Source organism: Phyllosticta capitalensis (genome assembly GCF_038381095.1).
Source record: "Phyllosticta capitalensis strain CBS 128856 chromosome Unknown BKA78scaffold_5, whole genome shotgun sequence".
NCBI lineage: Eukaryota > Fungi > Ascomycota > Dothideomycetes > Botryosphaeriales > Phyllostictaceae > Phyllosticta > Phyllosticta capitalensis.
Window position 1 is genome coordinate 1,673,562 of NW_027117443.1, and position 16,596 is coordinate 1,690,157.

A 16,596-nucleotide genomic window follows, 5' to 3' on the forward strand; every position below is an offset into this window, starting at 1 on the left:
TGTCGCTCCCGGCTCCGCAATTCCATTAATCAAGCTCGAAGATCGAAGGACTCAAGAAGATTACTTTTCACTGGCGTCTTTCGCCAGGACGTGCCCTCTGCCAGAACAAGTCACGACGACATTAGGACTTGGCTGGATGATGCTCTTCAAAAGCACTGGCGAACAAGGCTAGCAGTCGCCATCACAAAGCTGCCGCTCTTTGGGCCGTCCACCTTCCCTGCTCAGTCTGGGTTAGAATTCTAGGAGCCTGAACGTGTCATCACTGCGGCAGTCAGGCATTTTGTCAGTGGTCACGTATCAGGGCTTAAAGAGTTCTGGCGAGATATAAAAGGACCCCTTCCTTCTCTTCTAATGCATTTGTGCAGACCAAGACGCCTCGATCTACGTCAGAAACAAGACCCAACGATGGCCACTACTCCTCATTCCGGTCTCCCTGGCCCGAACGCCGCCTATCAAGCTTAGAAGACCATACTCTGGTTTTGCGACTTGTTGCTGATAACTCTTCATTGTTAGACAATGCTCTTTCAGAATTTGGCAAGCAGCACTATTCATTATCTCATTAGGAAGCCGAGTATTCTGATGCCACTGTTGTGCCTTCCAGTCTGACTGTCAACGAAGACAAGGATTCCCGCATCTTCGCTTTAGTATTGCATGTGCTTACCTCATTCACTTCACGAGATCAACTGTCAGGGCGAAAAGCGCCCAGCATGCATATAAAAGCGTCTTTCCTCCCTCCACACCAACTTGCCATCAGCAAGCATCTTGAGGCCTGCACACAGCGTTTGAAAGGTGTCAACAAAGGACCAACTGTCCCGCGGTGCCTTCTCGCCAAACATTTCCCAAGTCAAAAGACCAACTCGGCAAAATTCCATCACATTGTTCATCAATATCAATTGATGATGACATTTCGACAGGCCTCTGCAAGCCAAGTTTGTTCATCCTTCACCTTTTCTCAAGCAGTCTAGCAAACAATCGAGGCAGCAATTGCCGAGGTCTCATGAGCATTGCCGCCTGACTGTCTTGTGCAAATCTTCTAGAGATCGTAGTGTCTTTGATCTGTATAAAAGGCCCTTCCGCGCTCACTGCCTATCTTCCACTTGCAAAGAGCACCAAAGGACTGGCGCAAGGTTTGCGGCAGAAAAGCTGCCTCACTTGGACTGTGCTGGGGCTCTCCGTCACTCGACAAATTATCCAACGCCACATACTCGGAGTCTTTTTTTCCCTCGGCCGCCACTGCATTCCTCCACGAGGGCTGGACGCGAATAACCTTGTTGTCAACTGCTCCTCGACATTGTTCCGAAATGACTTTCACACTCCTGTCCCTAGTCATTCCTCCATTTTCTCCAGCTAGTTACGTCCTCAGGGAAGTATTTCACTCACCGGATGTGCCATGTGCCAGCTGGAAGCAGTTGCGCATGTGATGTGTGACTCAGGGGTTGAAGCGTTTTTGGTGGCTATAAAAGGCGTCTTGCACTCAGACTTTGTTCAGCTCGCAAGAACCATTATCGAGGCAAGATTCGTTTTGTTGTCTCAAATTTTCCATTGCAAAAGCTAGCCAGCAAGCATCAGACTTGGGTTTGAGGTTTTGGCTGCGACTCCGATATTCCCGCAGGCCATGCGTCGTGTTTTGTACGTTGCTCACAAACAACAAAGAAAGGAAACAGCATCAGTGTTCGATGCTCGCCAACTCGTCTAGAGGAGAATCACTCCATGAAAAGCCGCAAATAACATAATACTTACTGCGAATAGTCTGTTCATTGATCTTTCCGCAAGCGCGTGATCTTTCTCTTACCACGCGCCTTTGCACGTGGTCTTCTTTCTACCATAGCTGTGATCCAGATTTCAAAGTCTTCGGTATAAAAGCAACTAGTCTCGCACTTACCCAAGTCTGCAATGAGCAACGCGAAGCCTCTGCAGACAACAAAGAATTGCCAGCTCGACACTCCTGTCTTTCAATCAGGATGAACCCGCGCACTGGGTTCTCTCGCCTGCTGGCCGGTACTTCTGGAACTCTTGAAATTTACCGGCTGCGTTTAGCTGGAGATTTGCATTCTCTGGCCAACAACATCCTTTTTCTAGTATGTTGTGTCACTGTTGTACGAAAGTGCTGCTGCTTGCCAAACATGTCCAGTCTCTCTTTCTTCAGCCACCTTGTCCAAAATTGGCAGGATTCCTGCGAGAAGCAACAGAGCGTGCTCGCTATCCTGCACATGATCAATCCCCGTGACTGCGACACTAATGCCAAGGCGTCGTCCATATAAAAGTGTCCTCTTTGAGCTTTCTACTGCGACATGCAACGAGCACCGCAACGCATTGAATCCTGAGAGCAAAACGATCTACTTTGCGTCATCGAACTCCAATATACACTGGTTTTTCGGTTGTTGGCGCTGTTTGCAGTTTGCTTGGTCACTGAGGTTCGCTGGACTGCACGGCATGCTCGGAAGAAGCAGTGAGATGGAGACACTGAACGATGATGATTGACTGCACCATTCATACTCATGGAAGTTGTAGGCTGCGGCCATATTAGGACCACGGCTGCTCTCCGCATGCCTCTGCTGATTAGATTCGACCGCAATCGCTGAATTCTGTATTGAGCATGTGCTCCGACACCACGTAACTGACATCCGCCGATCACGGTCCGGGACTAGAGCTGTCGTTGGTACAAAAGCAGCCACTCCCTTCGACTCTTTCACGGCGACTTGCAACGAGTGCCGTGGAGTCTCGAGCGTCCATGGGACTTTCCTATACCTCTACTGCTGGTCTTCATAGCGCACATCCTCAAACCTTTGTCTTGGCCTTTTGTTGGGATTTCGAAACCGCTTGACCCAGCGATGGCAGCAAGATATTGCGAATGATTGATGCTCACCAACACCGAACCTTGTTGACGACCCGAGCAACACCTACCAGATGCGTACCACCCATTCCTCTAAACTGCACGGCCCAAATGGTCCAAGTCTTTCCAGCACCTTAGCGAAGGTATACCCTGTGCTCAAGCACCTGACTACTTCGCGAGAGCCATTGCTCAGGGGCCAACAAGCCTTGACTATAAGAACCCGCTCTTTCCACACTTGAGTTGCAGCTTGCAATAATCGCCGGGAGCTGAGTCCATTGGGAGACAACGCCCGGCCATCTGGGCACTGGTTTCCCGAAGATCCCAGTTGACCCATTCACTGTTTCCTTTCTTTCCTGCTCGGCATTCAGAACACTTCCATGGACATCAAGCCTTGGAGGGAACGCTGTCCGTCAGCAACCGCCAGCGTCATGATCCCTCAACGGCGTCTTTTATCACGTCCTTGATATGTCGCCCCTTGCAAAACTTCCTTGTCATCTTTTCCTCAACAGCTTGGTTCAACACGGAGGGATTCTCTCCCCGACAAACGGAACTCCGCGGCCGAGAAAGAACCAGACACCAAGTGCAAGCGCTCTTGTATTGCAGGTGCCAAATGCTAGAAAGCCTGTTGGTTTCTGCTTTGGGGAAACCTGAGCGATGTCTTCAAAGGGGCAACAAGAGAAGCACTAGCCTTCCACGTGGAAGGGCGAGTGACTGGCTTCAGGCCAGTCAGTTGTAGCTTAGGTCACGCATCAAGGATCGCGTGGCATTGTGACGAGCGAAGAGCTGCGTAGTGGTGGACAGACTGATGGATAGGTTGCAGCCTGTGATCCAGCTCCAATCTGTCTTGGCCACTGAGTTGTTGCATCATGTAGATCTTTTATAGAGACGCATGTCGAAGAATGATAGAGTCTCCAGGATCTTTGCTTTCAACGACGGGGCCGCGTCTGAGGGCGCAAAAGGGGCGACCAGAGGAGAAGGAGGCTGGAAGATGGTTTGGAGGTGTCAACTCGGTGCACTTCTTTTCTTTGCCTCCAGCCTCCTCATCTCCAGCAGTTTTTCTGCTGCCTGGGACGCTGGCACGCAATCCGTTCATCGTCAGAAGAGGAATTGTCTGGTTCACTTCAACCAACACTATGCGGTTTGTCCCAGCTCATCAGACCTCCACTCAGTCTGAATCAACAATAATCCAAGCCCCTCCCAACTCCCCACACGTCCCCACATCTCCACCAACACGTGCAGCGGGGCGACGCGTCTCGCGTGGCGGTTCGCAGCGTTCATTGCGCCGCGGTACGGGTAGATGCGGAAGCCGGGGGGGGAGGAAAGCGTAAAACTGCGCAGACCCAAGCGCAGATAGGGTTTTGGATTTGATGACTTGTTGCAACGGTTGGACCATTGACAGTGGGTTCTGACCTGACTGGCCAACCAGGAAGATGGTGAGTAAACACGCAGATTGCTGCAATTTCGAAATGAGGAGAGGGGGTGGGCGCGGCGCTGAGAGAAGCTGGTGGTGTTGACGTGACGAGAGACGGGAATTGGGCACCGAGACTCTCTTTCTGTTCAATAGTCAGCAGTCTGCCAGTCCGCCAGTGCAATAGAGAGACAGGCAGCAATCAAGTCAGCAGCGTCTTCGCCGCCGGCAGGGTGTGGGTGGGGCATCCATTGCAGCGGGTAAGGTTGGCGTTGCGCATGTGTGATAGAGTTGAGATCCGATTCAGACGTCGAGACGAGGTCGGCGGCGAACAAACGACTCGGTCGCCCGGTTCGCGTGTTCCAGGTTGCGTGTGCCGGGCAGGCATTGGGCGCGGGAAGGTGGTCGTCATGGTGGTGCTTTTCGGGTTGCGCCGAGTTTGGGTGGTGGGAACCGGTGGGAGCTGAAGAGGAGCAGATTTTTCCGAGCGATGACGGTTGAGGTTGGATATAGCTACAGGAGTTTAGGAGGTTAGGAGTTTACAGCGCCAAAGATTCGAAAGGGAGGATTCGAGTCTGTACCAAAGAGCCAGCGCTGTTTTCTGAGCAGGCTTGAAAGGAGATTCTGTCTCGAGCAGGAAGAGCGACCTTCATGAATCGCGGGACCTGCCGAAAAGGGACGACATGGACAAGTTGAATTCGATGGTCAACACCAACTTACCTATCCACCATACCCAAACAAGGCACCCAAAGCGAACATTTGAGACCAACCAACTCCTATGTATTTTTGCATCAGACGCTACTCAGCAAAGACACGCAAAACATCATCCATCTCAAACTCTTCCGACCCGCCTGCAGCTGGTTAGGTAGGTCGGTAGCTTGGTCGCTAGTCCTGTTTGCTCGCCCAGTCATGGAAGCGCCGGTGGTCCGGGCGGCAGGCGCAACATGGTCGACAGGCATTGTGGACAAGGATTCCCGTACGCGACGTGAACGACATGGTGCTGCTGGGACGGCAATTGGAAGTTTTGCAAGTTGCTGCTGCGCGTGCGTGCAGCGTGAAGGCTGGGGTTGCACAACCAACCATCCGCACGCGAAAGGGGATGCGCCAGCTCGCCCATGACATCTGCCTGTAAGCATCAGCATCGGCATCACCAGCATCAGCGCGCAGACATGACAACAGAATGACCACAGACAGCAACCTCCCCACCAACGGCGCGTGTCCGACCGGGGAGAGGTAGGGAGGCAAGCTCAGGGTCAGGTAGCCTCGCGTAAGGCATCATCGCCCAGGGCTCAGTGTCTCTCCTCAGTCCTGACAACCGTGTCCTTGCCAAAGTATCCGTAGGTACCCGTCCCGCGTGGTTAGTTGGTCGCTGATCCAAGACGGTTCCGCAGAGAGTGTGCTGCTGCTGCTGTATTTACCGCGCCAAAGCACGAGTGCCGAGCTGGCATTGGTCGCGAGGGAAAAGCATCCAATTCATCTGCAAAGCATACATACCTGCTGCATACAACATGTATGTACTGTGTATGCAGGCGACAACGACCCTGACCAATGGCAACAATTGACCCACGCGACAGAAGGGCTGGTCGGATGCAGCGTCTGCGCAGCTGCGTACGGAACGCACAACAATCGCAGCGTTCCTACTTGTCGAAAAGACGACGAGTGCTGAGCAGCGAGGGTTCGCCCATATTTTTGCGACAAGGGCCCCCTGGTCCTGGCTGCCCTGCCGCACGTGGCCGACGGCCGGGGCCCGCATGCCGCTCTGCTTCGAGACGAGCCAGCCGCCTTGCCCAATGGTGCCCTCTCGTCTGGCCGGGGGCCCTCTTCTCGACTGGCCGGCCATGCTGCAGGTCAGCCACGCTTGATAGGCAGCCGCTGAAGGAGGAAGTGGAGCTGAAGATAGGCCAATCGTGGGCACATGGCGTTTGCTCGCGTACCTTGGTTCCAGTTGTCGACTTCCACTAGAGCACCATTTTTGCGCCAAAGTTAGAGTGGTGCCGAAATGGCGACTCAGTGGACCCGCCTTGTGTGAAGGTTTGGCAGGGACAGGGTAAAGGGCCCTCGTCCCGGTGGCGTGAGCTGCTCAAGCGTCAATGCCCCGCTCCGAGCACAGTGATGAGTGTTGACATGTGCTGTGAGAAGAAACTCGGCTGTGCGTGCTTTTATCGTCTGCCTAAGGGTATCAAGCAAGCGCCGTGAGTGCCTTGCGAAACATCAGCCCGGCCTGGCCTTTTTTCTCATTTCGTTACTCTGGATACCACATACCTCCGAGCCATATGATGAGAGACAGAAGAAGTGTTGGCGAGGTATCGGATCCGCCGCAGTAGCCAGCCAGCGCCCATGGTAGAGAGCCATGGCCTAGGAAACATGAAAGTTTGAGACATGATGGAAATAAATCCTCCGCAGCCCGCAGTTGAAAAAAATAGAAGAGCATGCCCAAGTAGACAAATCAAGAAAACATGTAGCTGCCCATGCGCCCTGCAGCCAGAGTCCCCTTCCCGCACGTTAAAGTATCCCATAATCTTTGGACCTTCCCGGTCTATCGTGACATCCGGATGACGCCGTGTCTGTGCCCGTCGCAGAAGCACCGCTATTAGGTGGTCGATGTGGTGTTGGATGAGGTGCTGGCGTGGCCATGTTTTGTTGCGTAACAAGGAATCGGAATAGATGTAGCCGTTGGTGGGATGACGTCTACGAGTCTTCCTTCTCGCTTCCGCTCCCACTCTTCTCGCCGACGCTGCTGCCCCGTGGGCGGTGTCTGAAGACGGCGTCCTGCTCGCTCAAGCGGCGGGCAAGGGCGCGGTCGAGTTTGGCGCCCAGAGCGAGCTTGCTCATGCAGTCGGTCTTTTCGGGAGAGACGACATAGCGCTGCTGTTGGAGGCGCTTGTCCTCGAGACGGTCCAGACCGGCGTTCCAGGCCTTGATGTCGGCAGAACGGGGGTCAATGGAGGAGGTGGTCGAAGGGGCGATGGAGGGAGTGAGGGTGGGCGCGTTGGAGTAGGTCGACAGGCGCGCCGAGTTGCGGTTTTGGCCGTTGCTGGATTGCTTTGGCATGGTGGTCGTGTCAGTTGGAGTTGCGGAAGAGGCGGGTGGAGGGAGTGAAGAAGGAAGGGCTCGGGACGAGATAAGTAGGGCAGTGGGTCAACATACGTTCAGCATTGGCCTGGAAGACTCAATCGAGGTGGGCATGATGGCGGCTCAGTCAGACCAGGAGGGTTGAGTTGCTGGGATGAGGCAGGATGGAAACGAAACAAGAAGTCGGACCGTGGGCCTTTGGAGGTATTCAGGTCGTCGGTTAGGCTGGGGGAGGGTGGTAGGTGCGTGGAGAAGAAGACCAAGTAGGAAGGGCGCGGGTGATTGCGATGGCCGCTGGGGTGGCAGATGGTGTGGGCCGTTTTGGGCCGGCCGTGCGTATCGAGTTTCACAGAGCCAGACGGCGGCCGGTAAGGGAGAAGAGCGAAGATGGTGTTGATGGTGACAGGGAGAAAGCAGTGCGAGGCCAAAGAAGATGTCCTTGCAGAGAGTAGTTGTAGTTGCAAGAAGTGGGAGTGGAGGGCAGAGAGGAAAGGAAAGGACAGGGACCCACGACAGGCGACAGGCGACGGGCGACGCGAGCCAGGCAGAGAACGGAACCCGGATAGCCAACCCTACGCTACCGCAACCCACCCACACTTGCAGGACATCAGGGGCGCGGGCGTCGTCCTCTCACACGTGGCTGCCATTAGTCGACACGAGGCGATTCCTCTGCCGTAGGTACGCACTTCCTTCTGTTGTTATTCCCCGACGCGCCTGCATACTAGCTGCTTCCTCCATCGGCATCCACCACCACCACCATCATCCTCCCAACGCTCCCAACGCCTCATCGTCAACGTCTTTTTGTTTAAATATCGACAATGATTTCCGCCATACACAGTCAGTGCGCCAACACCGGCTGATCGCCCGCTCCCACGGTCCACACGTCGAGTCAGTGGGCCAGCCCCGCAAACACCTGACAGGTGCACGCCCATCAATAGTTACTGTCCATATAAAAACTCGACTGCCCTTGTCACTACGCCCGTATGTTCCACCTGTCTCGCGTGTCTTGCCCGGTAGTCGCCCAAAATCTGCTCATTCCAAACGTTATCCGCAACCGTCGCAAAGTCTGTTTTGCCATCAGCACCGCCAGCTCCTCTCAAGCCAGTAAGCCCAAGACGGCTTGACGCAACACACCACCATCTCATTCCCAAGTTCGGACGTCTTGGGGCCAAAATGACGCACCCCAGCTTGTTCGACGACGACAACGATTGTCGTTGATGAGCCCGATGCGGCACCGTCGCCCGCGCGCTATGGCAATTGACATCACGCTTGCCTCGTGGTGTTTGCCGTCAATCAGATAGCCTTGCCCATCATTTCCATTGCCACGGGTCTGCTCATTTGGACTGTGCTTTTTCTCAAAATTGGAATTCGTTGGTTTTTTCTGCTGTAAGATTTGAAGTCGTTGCTTTTGAAGAGCTTGGTCATATTACGAGTCATGGTGCTTATGGAATTTTTCTTTTTCCATTGGCCCGGCCATGATGCTCTTCTCATGGACTTGACCTGTGTGCCCATGGTCGAGTCGTGAGAGACGTAGTATTGAGGGAGAGATGTTCAGGGGGCAGTGTTCAGAGCCGCCGTCCAAAATGATGGCTACGTTGTGGTTTCGTTGAATAGGAGTCGTGGCAGTCCGGCGAGTGAGTCCCTTTGCGGAACTGCTCAAGTGACTGGACAGGCACAGCGGGCCTAGAAAGAGATGTCACCTCCTAGGCAGTGTGCTCGAATGCTCCCTGGATCATTCTCCACAGCTTCAAATTCAAAAGTCTTGTAGCTCTCTGATACTGAAGCGTCCAACGGACAGCGATTAGGCAGTTTAAATGCTCCCTGTAACCCCAAACACTGCTTGGAGATGTCGTTTGTTTCGATTCCAGCTGTGCAATTGGGGTGGGTAGGAAGTGTTCAGTTGGCAGTCGCTGCCCCGTCCAACTCTCGACGGCGCATCGCACCTAGCTTCTCGAACGTCCACACCAACACGAAAAGTCGACGCAAAATGTAAACAAACTTCTCTTCTGACACGGTCCTTCTCTGTCATCCAACTCACGTCAACCATGTCATCCATGTTTACCTCCATCCAGAATCTGGATGACCCGTTTGTCGATCAGCCATGCACACCCAGCCCTGCATTGGAAAGAATCCGACACCACCAAGAGCAGCTCGAGCAGTCTGCCACAAGCCCGCGATCTGCGCCCAAGACTCGGTTCACGGCCGAAGACATTGAAAAGATCAACGCTACTCGCCGGAGCAGACGAAAGCAACTCGTCTGTTTCTTGAAGAACCGCACTCATCTCAGACAGCTGGACAAAGTCCTGTACGACGCAGGCATCGACAAACTCAATGCCGACGACCGGGACTACCTGATCCAGCAAGGCCCTTGGGAGATTGTGGAGCTACCCGACGGCGAGCAGGTGCTGGAAAGCCGACGCGACGAATTCAAGAGCGCGATGACTGAACTGGACGAAGAGACTGTCGCTATCGGTCTGAAGTGTCGAGAGTCTCTGTCTGCTCATGCCAGCTTGAAGGCCATCCACGACCGCTTGCAGGGAGACGACAAAGTCCCAAAGCGTGGCAATGACGTTTTCCAGACGTGCAAGTTCAACATGCATAGCTACGTCGACATGATGCGAGACATGTTTGCTAGCTTCTGCCGTGTCGTCGATGATGCTGGAAACAACGAGAAGCCCGGCAAGCATATGGATGCGGTAGTCCAATCTTCCATCCATTTCCACCAAGTCATATTGCTAACCTGCTTCCCCACAACTAGGACACGAGCTCAGCCCATGCCTCAGACCCCGAGCTTCACGACGACCGCGATCGCATTGACGACCCCAAGTCCTCAGCTCCTGCCACCGCCACGACTTCGCCAGCCCATCTCGAACAATCGACTATCATCGCTCGCACGAGCACGACCTCACTCAACTCCGAGTGGCTGGAACTCGACAGTCCTTACCCGAAGGAAACAAGCCGCGCAGTCCAGACTCTCCCATCCAACAACATGGACGCCGAAGCCAACGCGGAAGAGACAAAGCAGGCGCTGCCATCGCTCGAGCTGCTAGACAAGACAGAGTCTCAGCCTGGCCAGCAAGACGACCCTGCCGACGAGGACCTGGTCTTTGTGGGTGGTGTTGGACAAAACTAGTGATTCAGAAGAGAAGTCAAGAAGTCATGCACCCAGCTTAGCTTTCTTGAGTACAAAAAACGGCGCTGTAGGAATGATCGAGGGCAGTGGTCGGAAGGTGCGAGACAGGCCGTTGCCCTTTCCGTGCGAACGTGCGTGGCATGGCGTGGCGCGGGGTTTCTTCACGGCCGTTGCTGTTGCAGTGCTGGCTGTGTTGGTCCATCTTGCATCAAAAGTGGCGTTTGATACCCGGGTTTCTGTTCAGGTGGCATTGCATGGTGTTGCAGGTGTTGGTCGGGTTTTGGTTTTCTCTGGATCATTTTGAATGCGATTCTGCACGCATCAGTGGATTGGGTTGGTCTTGATGTGTCTTCTTCGCGAATAGGAAGGAGACGAGGTCCGTGTGATGCTGGAAAACCTGGAAGGAAAACAGGAAGTTGGCGGAAAGGTACACCGGCGTCTTTGCTTCTAGGTACATACGGTACAGACACGCTCATCTGGTCGTTCGCTTTCTTGAGCGACTCACTCGTCAACATCTAGTAGGTATCACAATCAGACCGGATTCTAAACTCCAGAGACTCTTTGCTTCAATCTTTCCGACGACACGCAGCGCCTACCAAAGCACCCACACCCGCATACCACGATCGACCCCAAAATCTCCTCGCCACGCCAACAGCCACGCTGTCCACCACATACCATTCATTCCATCCCACTCTCCCCTCTCTCCATTCCTCCGCTCCCGCCGTCGCCACGCACACCACACCACACCACACCACCCGGCCGCCGCCGCTCTTCATCACACTTCATGCCAGGCACGCGCGAACGCCTGCATAAACCTAATCTCGTCGTCACGTTCATCTCGTTTTCCTCGCCTCGCCGCCTCTCCTCTCTTCGTGCTGCCGCGGCAAGCAACCCTGCATTCCTGCCCACACGCGTCGTCGGTCTCGCCGCGAGGGTGTGTGTCGTGCCGCGCTAACTAACGCTGCGCACGTTCGGCGAGGGCGTGCCGGGCCTGGTAGGGGATAGTGGTGTGGGCGGATATGCAAGGGGCTGGGTTTGGTTGGACGGTGGCCGGTGGCAGGTTTGTTGTGGTGCTGTGGTGAAGAGAAGTCTGATTGCTTGATTGCCTCGTAGGTTGTTGGATCATCGCACCACCGCCTTTTCCCGATGAACAGATCTCAATGGTCCTCCCAGTGGCGAGCAGGTCTCCCAGAGAAAAGCTTGCTGCTGGCAGTCGTGTAACCGCTGGTTGTGGTGTGGGTTGTGAGACATGGCGAGATGAAGTAAGGGGTTAATGTGCTGTCAGGGGCAAGCGACGGTCGGACGGCCGCATTCGAGCAGAGTATGACGGCATGACGGGTCGTTTTCGGTGCGTGGTCCTGTCACTCTGCGCGTGCGTGTGGACGCGTGGTGGCGCGCGTAAATGTCGCCGTTGAAAGGATGAATGGCTTCTTGGTCGCTGGTATGTCTGCAGTGCCCCAATGATGATGGGTTAAAGGTGACTTTGGCACAGATGTGGACTTAGCAGCAAACTCAAAACGGTCCGAGGCCTGGTAGCAAAAGTCGTGGCACACATAGGAGCTTAACCACGAGAAAGAAACAAAGTAGAAGCAGCTATAGAGTAGTAGAAAGTTCCTTTCTCTAAAGGTACATATATAGGGAGCATTCAAGCGTATTTGACACTTAATATTAGAATTTACCAAGTCCTTTACATTGAGTTATAGGGAGCAGTCGTAGCTACGTGTGCCACGACTTTTGCTAGCAAGCCTCGGTCTGGAGTAGCATCCGACTAGATGATGATGCATGAATTCGGGGAATCACACTTGAGTAGGCCCAGTAGGCGCCTATTGAGATAAAGACAAAAAGTCTGCCGTACCGGGTAGGATTCATTACAAGTAGACAATGCGAGACTCTCAGTAAAGCGCAAATAAGTGGACACTTCCACCCCTTTCACTAGGATGTAGTAGTTCTCGGTCTGCAAACTAAACAGTCTCTCTGGACTCCGAACTTCCAGAGACAGATTCGCTCCCACTCTTTGAAAAGATGGCTTTGACTCTGGTCGTCAACCGACCCAACACACCGCTTAATCTGAAAGATTGAAGTTCCTGAGAGCTGGAGAGCGATTCTTGAGTGGAGGCGGAGCTGCGCCGGAGTTTCGGGATCATGGCCAATCCAAAGCTTCCCAGAGCAGAGTAGGACGAAGTCATGGCTTGGACAAGGTGTTTGTTGGCTGACGAAAGGGAATTCCGGAGCTCGTCGGTATTGTACGCAACCATGAGTGTAATGGCTACTATCACAAAAGTTGCGGGGCCGGCAATGACCCAATACATCGCTTGGTTCCAATGGGTGTCTCGAAGGTCGGCAAAATTCATCCCGAAATAGCTTGTGATGAACGAGAGAGGGAGGAATACTGTTGTGACGGCCGTGAAGACAAAAATTGCCTTTCCGTGGTCTTCTTCTCTGATTTCGACTCCGATCTTGGCTTTCGAAATGAGTGCATCACAGTCTTCGACCATCTCCTTCAATTCTTTTTCTTTGTTTTTGAGTTTTTCGGTGACTCCCTCAATAGCTTTCTTCTCAAGCTGATATTGCGCTCGACGTGCTCCGTCGGGAGTTTCGAAAGAGTTTGGATCCAGCACCTTGTCTAAGGTTCCCAGGGTAAGCTGCAGAATGGCGCACGCTTTTTGAAGACAGTTCAAATGTTCTTCGAAAAAAGTCACCTCTCTGACCAACACTTTCTTCGGGTCATTGATGGCTTGGATTCTCTAGTATTCCGCAGTCAACATGAAGATCAAATTCAGGAAGAGAACAGTGGTCTTACCATGTGCTCAAACAAGGCAGCATATTGTTTCGCCGTGCCAAAAGGTTTCGGCACGGAAGCGCCAGAGCCTCTTATCAAGGGAAGCCATGTCATGTTACGGTAAAGCAAGCCCCTTATTGCCCATACAAGAAGGCTTTTGGGACCAACTTCACCAACTGGCGTGATCCTTGCTTCTCCTTCATCGTTGGCCGGTTTCATACCCCGGATTCCCTGAGCAGCCAACATTTGTTCTTCGATGTAAGAAGCGACCTTTTCCAATTGCTCCATGCCAGCATGGAACGTGGTCGCGAGATTTCCTGTGAGACTCTCGTCAAGATCTAGCCTGGCCAGCTGCTTTGAGATCCCGCCAGCAATCCCGAAAAAGTCGTGAAGTCCTTGTAGACCACGAATTAATTCGGGTTGCAGTAGGCAATCATATTCTTTGAGACTCCTGGTCGCAGATTTCGACACAGATCCATACCAAATCCGGATACAGGATTTGGCAAAAAATGCCGATGTCTTCCCTATTGCGGAAAACAGTTTGTAGTACCTGGATTGAGCTTGGTGAACTTCCATCCAATGAGTATCTGTGACAAATGAGCAGAGCAGCTCTAAAGATGGAGGGTTTGATTGAAATTCATTCTGCTGCCTTCTTGCGTGGTCCAGAGCACCTGCGAGATCTTTATGGTGACAGAAATTCTGTAGAAACCAATCGTCTGGCAGATTTTGTGAATGATGCTCTTCGCCTCGAATTTTAATCCACTCGGACCACATATCCGTGTCTTGCACTGTCAGGTACACGATTTTGCTTCTAGTGCTCGGTTTTGAGGTCATCTTTTCCCAGAAGCACTAGTCAAAATTTAGCCAAAGCTGGTTGATTCATTCCGTCGCTTACCTGTGTTATCTCTGCCATCGCTGCATAGAGTTCCTGTTCAATTGAACAAGGATGTTCTGATTCTCTTGGGACCACCAGTGTTAGGGCCCGTTCTAACTCAGAAACACAAAAATCGAGCTTTTGTTTGTTTCTGGAGTACACGTGGCTGAAAATTTCGTACTGAGCATAGATGAACATCTCATCTTGGGACAAACCAGGAGTGTTGCATAATTCTTTGTGAACATCCTTCTCTTTTACTTCGTTGAATGCAACAGGAAATGGTACGCGTGATAATTCCTTTTTCAGTCGATTTTTGGACGTGTCTGTCGATGAACCGACTCCATTTTCGTCGGCTTGAGGTCGGAAAAGTTTGTGCTGCATCCTTTCAAGTTCTTCCAAGTCTTCATCCTCGTTGATTGTCCAATCATCAGGGTCCTCACCAGTCAGATCCCGTGAAAGTAGACACGAACTAGCAAAAGTGAGTCGTTCTGAGTCTATTTTGGTCTTAGACGACTGAAGACTGAAGACTGATCTTGTTCTTGAAGAACTCTGGCCGCATTCTATTGTCTGTTGGCTCTTGCCATGTTCGATGATTGAGGCCCGGAAGAAGTTGCAATGCATGGAAGTGAGCATGTGCAACCAACTGTCCAATTCCTCTTCCGCAATTTCGGTGTTGACAGAGGCAAATTCTTGCTGCAATGCTTTTTCTAGGTCCTGGGAATATTGAGTAATAAAACAAGCAAGAATTTGCGTGGCTCACCAGAAGTGTATCGATTTGATGCAGTGGAAGCGAAAAGCTGTTTCCAGTGCAACTTGTGCCAAACACAACTCCTGCAATTTTCTGAGGCATGCTGCATGTTGATAGATTTTTAATCCTCATCATCGAACAAAGTTCATTACGTTCTACATTACCACACGTCAGAAGCGCAACTGGGCTCGACGTCAGCACATCTCCTTCAGCTTGATCAAATATGGGCACTTGACAGACCTTCACCCATGGCCAAGGCCCAAATTTGCCGTGTGGCAATTGTGGAGCCCCAAGATGATGGCTCACTGTCACTTTGACGTCTGACTGAAGGCTTCGAACTCTGGAGATAATTTCGAAGCAAGCGGTTGCTTTTAGAACCATGAATACCGGTCTGAGGGAGATCGCACAAGATAGGCACACAAACAAAAGTCGCGTGAGTGTTGTTGGCATTGTTCCTGGAAATTTCGGGGTAGTCGACACGTAGGACAGTACCAGGCTCGATAGAGCCAGGGTGCAAAGAATTGTCCATTCTTTTGCTCACTTGGACCATCAATGCGCTCAACGCACGGAGCAGTGTCTCACTCACACCTGGTGCGCACGAAGCCAGATCCTACTTCATGTGAGCTATCATCAGTTGGTGTGTGCGGCAACTAACTTTGAATTCTTTAAGGTCTGGGAACTCTCTGTTTACGTGGCTGATCTTCTAGTTAGCGTATCTAATCAAAACAAGTTGACATAGCTTGGAAACGGTCATACAGCCAGTACCAAGGAGGTTTATTGTCTGCTCTCTCACTAATCTCAGATGATTCATTCGCAATTTTGTCATTTTTCCGAATGCTATCGTCGTATGCGTCAAAAGTCGTGAACAATTGAACTGTAAAAGAGGATGCATCGAAGTATGAGCCTTGTATGGCAATTGTTCGCGGTTCATTAGGCTCTTTCCAATCCCAACTGGGCTTTGTCGGCGGAGTCCCAGAGATGACTGCAGGGGGAAAAGGTGACAAGTTGAAAGCGCGCTCTTGGCGGCGCAGCTCAAAACATAAAGGGTTCCCCTTGTTGTCAAGCGGTTGTTGATGATGGTGCCAGTCTGTCTTAAGCACCGAATGTGTGGCATTGGCCTTAGTAGGTGAATTTGATTTGGTTACGGCATAAACTTCATCACAATCCATTAGAATTGTGTTGTGCTCGGATGCGGGTCCATGACTTATGATAGACTCCTCAGAATCCATGAGAATTGTGTCGTGGTCGGAGGACACGGGTCCATGAGTTATGGTAGTCTCGTCACGTTCCATAAGAATTGTGTTGTGGTCGGAGGATACTGGTCCGTGAGTTAAAGTAGTCCTGTCTGTCTTCCAAGTTGGACTCGTTCTCTGAACTTCCCAAAATTTTACTGTGACATGTGAGCCCGGAAGCACAGTATCTTCCCATAAGTCTGACATGAAGATCAAACCATGATCTTTCTGATAACTCGAATCAAGTATGAGATCGTAAAGGCTCATTTGGTTGGCAGTCCCATCATTCGTATCTGATGGCAAGTTTTTCAGGCGCTTGGTCTCCCTGGCATAGATTTTGAGGATCTGGGGCTCGACTGACTTTGATTTCTGTTAGCATGGTTCTTCATGCGTAGTTGACTTTCATTTTTGTATTTTTTTTTTTTTTTTTTTGGAAGGGAGAAGCCGAGATGGCCGAGAGAAAGATTTACTTACCTCCCAGCTTTTGGAAACGGTCCAGGGTAAGAAATATGACTGG

At 52.0% G+C, this 16,596-nt stretch overlaps 4 protein-coding genes across 4 annotated transcripts; 1 reads left to right on the forward strand and 3 right to left on the reverse strand.

The window, feature by feature from the left end:
• Positions 1-6,929: 6,929 nt before the first annotated feature.
• BKA78DRAFT_352931 (uncharacterized protein) lies at positions 6,930-7,292 on the reverse strand (the record flags this gene model as incomplete). The annotated part of the gene is made up of 1 exon (XM_066891453.1): positions 6,930-7,292. One exon carries the CDS (start codon positions 7,290-7,292, stop codon positions 6,930-6,932), a length of 363 nt encoding a protein of 120 aa, XP_066744494.1.
• A 1,682-nt stretch (positions 7,293-8,974) lies between these two features.
• On the forward strand, positions 8,975-10,446 carry BKA78DRAFT_370366 (uncharacterized protein; the record flags this gene model as incomplete). The annotated part of the gene is made up of 2 exons (XM_066892675.1): positions 8,975-10,009; positions 10,072-10,446. The coding sequence occupies exons 1-2, from the start codon at positions 9,359-9,361 to the stop codon at positions 10,444-10,446; spliced, it is 1,026 nt and encodes a 341-aa protein (XP_066744495.1). The 5' UTR covers positions 8,975-9,358.
• Positions 10,447-10,485: 39 nt separating this feature from the next.
• On the reverse strand, positions 10,486-11,012 carry BKA78DRAFT_138340 (uncharacterized protein). Its single transcript, XM_066882708.1, has one exon. The coding sequence runs from the start codon at positions 10,959-10,961 to the stop codon at positions 10,608-10,610; it is 354 nt and encodes a 117-aa protein (XP_066744496.1). The 5' UTR covers positions 10,962-11,012; the 3' UTR covers positions 10,486-10,607.
• A 1,104-nt stretch (positions 11,013-12,116) lies between these two features.
• On the reverse strand, positions 12,117-14,538 carry BKA78DRAFT_138361 (uncharacterized protein). Its single transcript, XM_066882709.1, has 2 exons — positions 13,247-14,538; positions 12,117-13,190 (listed from the first exon to the last, which is right to left on the reverse strand). Exons 1-2 carry the CDS (start codon positions 14,057-14,059, stop codon positions 12,408-12,410), a joined length of 1,596 nt encoding a protein of 531 aa, XP_066744497.1. The 5' UTR covers positions 14,060-14,538; the 3' UTR covers positions 12,117-12,407.
• Between the last annotated feature and the right edge of the window lie 2,058 nt (positions 14,539-16,596).

What these genes read in the sequence shown, in the direction of transcription:
- BKA78DRAFT_138340 (XM_066882708.1), bottom strand. Translation starts at nt 10,961, where the DNA reads ATGTTGACGAGTGAGTCGCTCAAGAAAGCGAACGACCAGATGAGCGTG.
- BKA78DRAFT_138361 (XM_066882709.1), bottom strand. Translation starts at nt 14,059, where the DNA reads ATGACCTCAAAACCGAGCACTAGAAGCAAAATCGTGTACCTGACAGTG. An exon ending in CTGCCTTGTTTGAGCACATG is followed by an intron (nt 13,191 to 13,246) that starts GTAAGACCACTG and finishes GCGGAATACTAG; the next exon opens with AGAATCCAAGCCATCAATGA.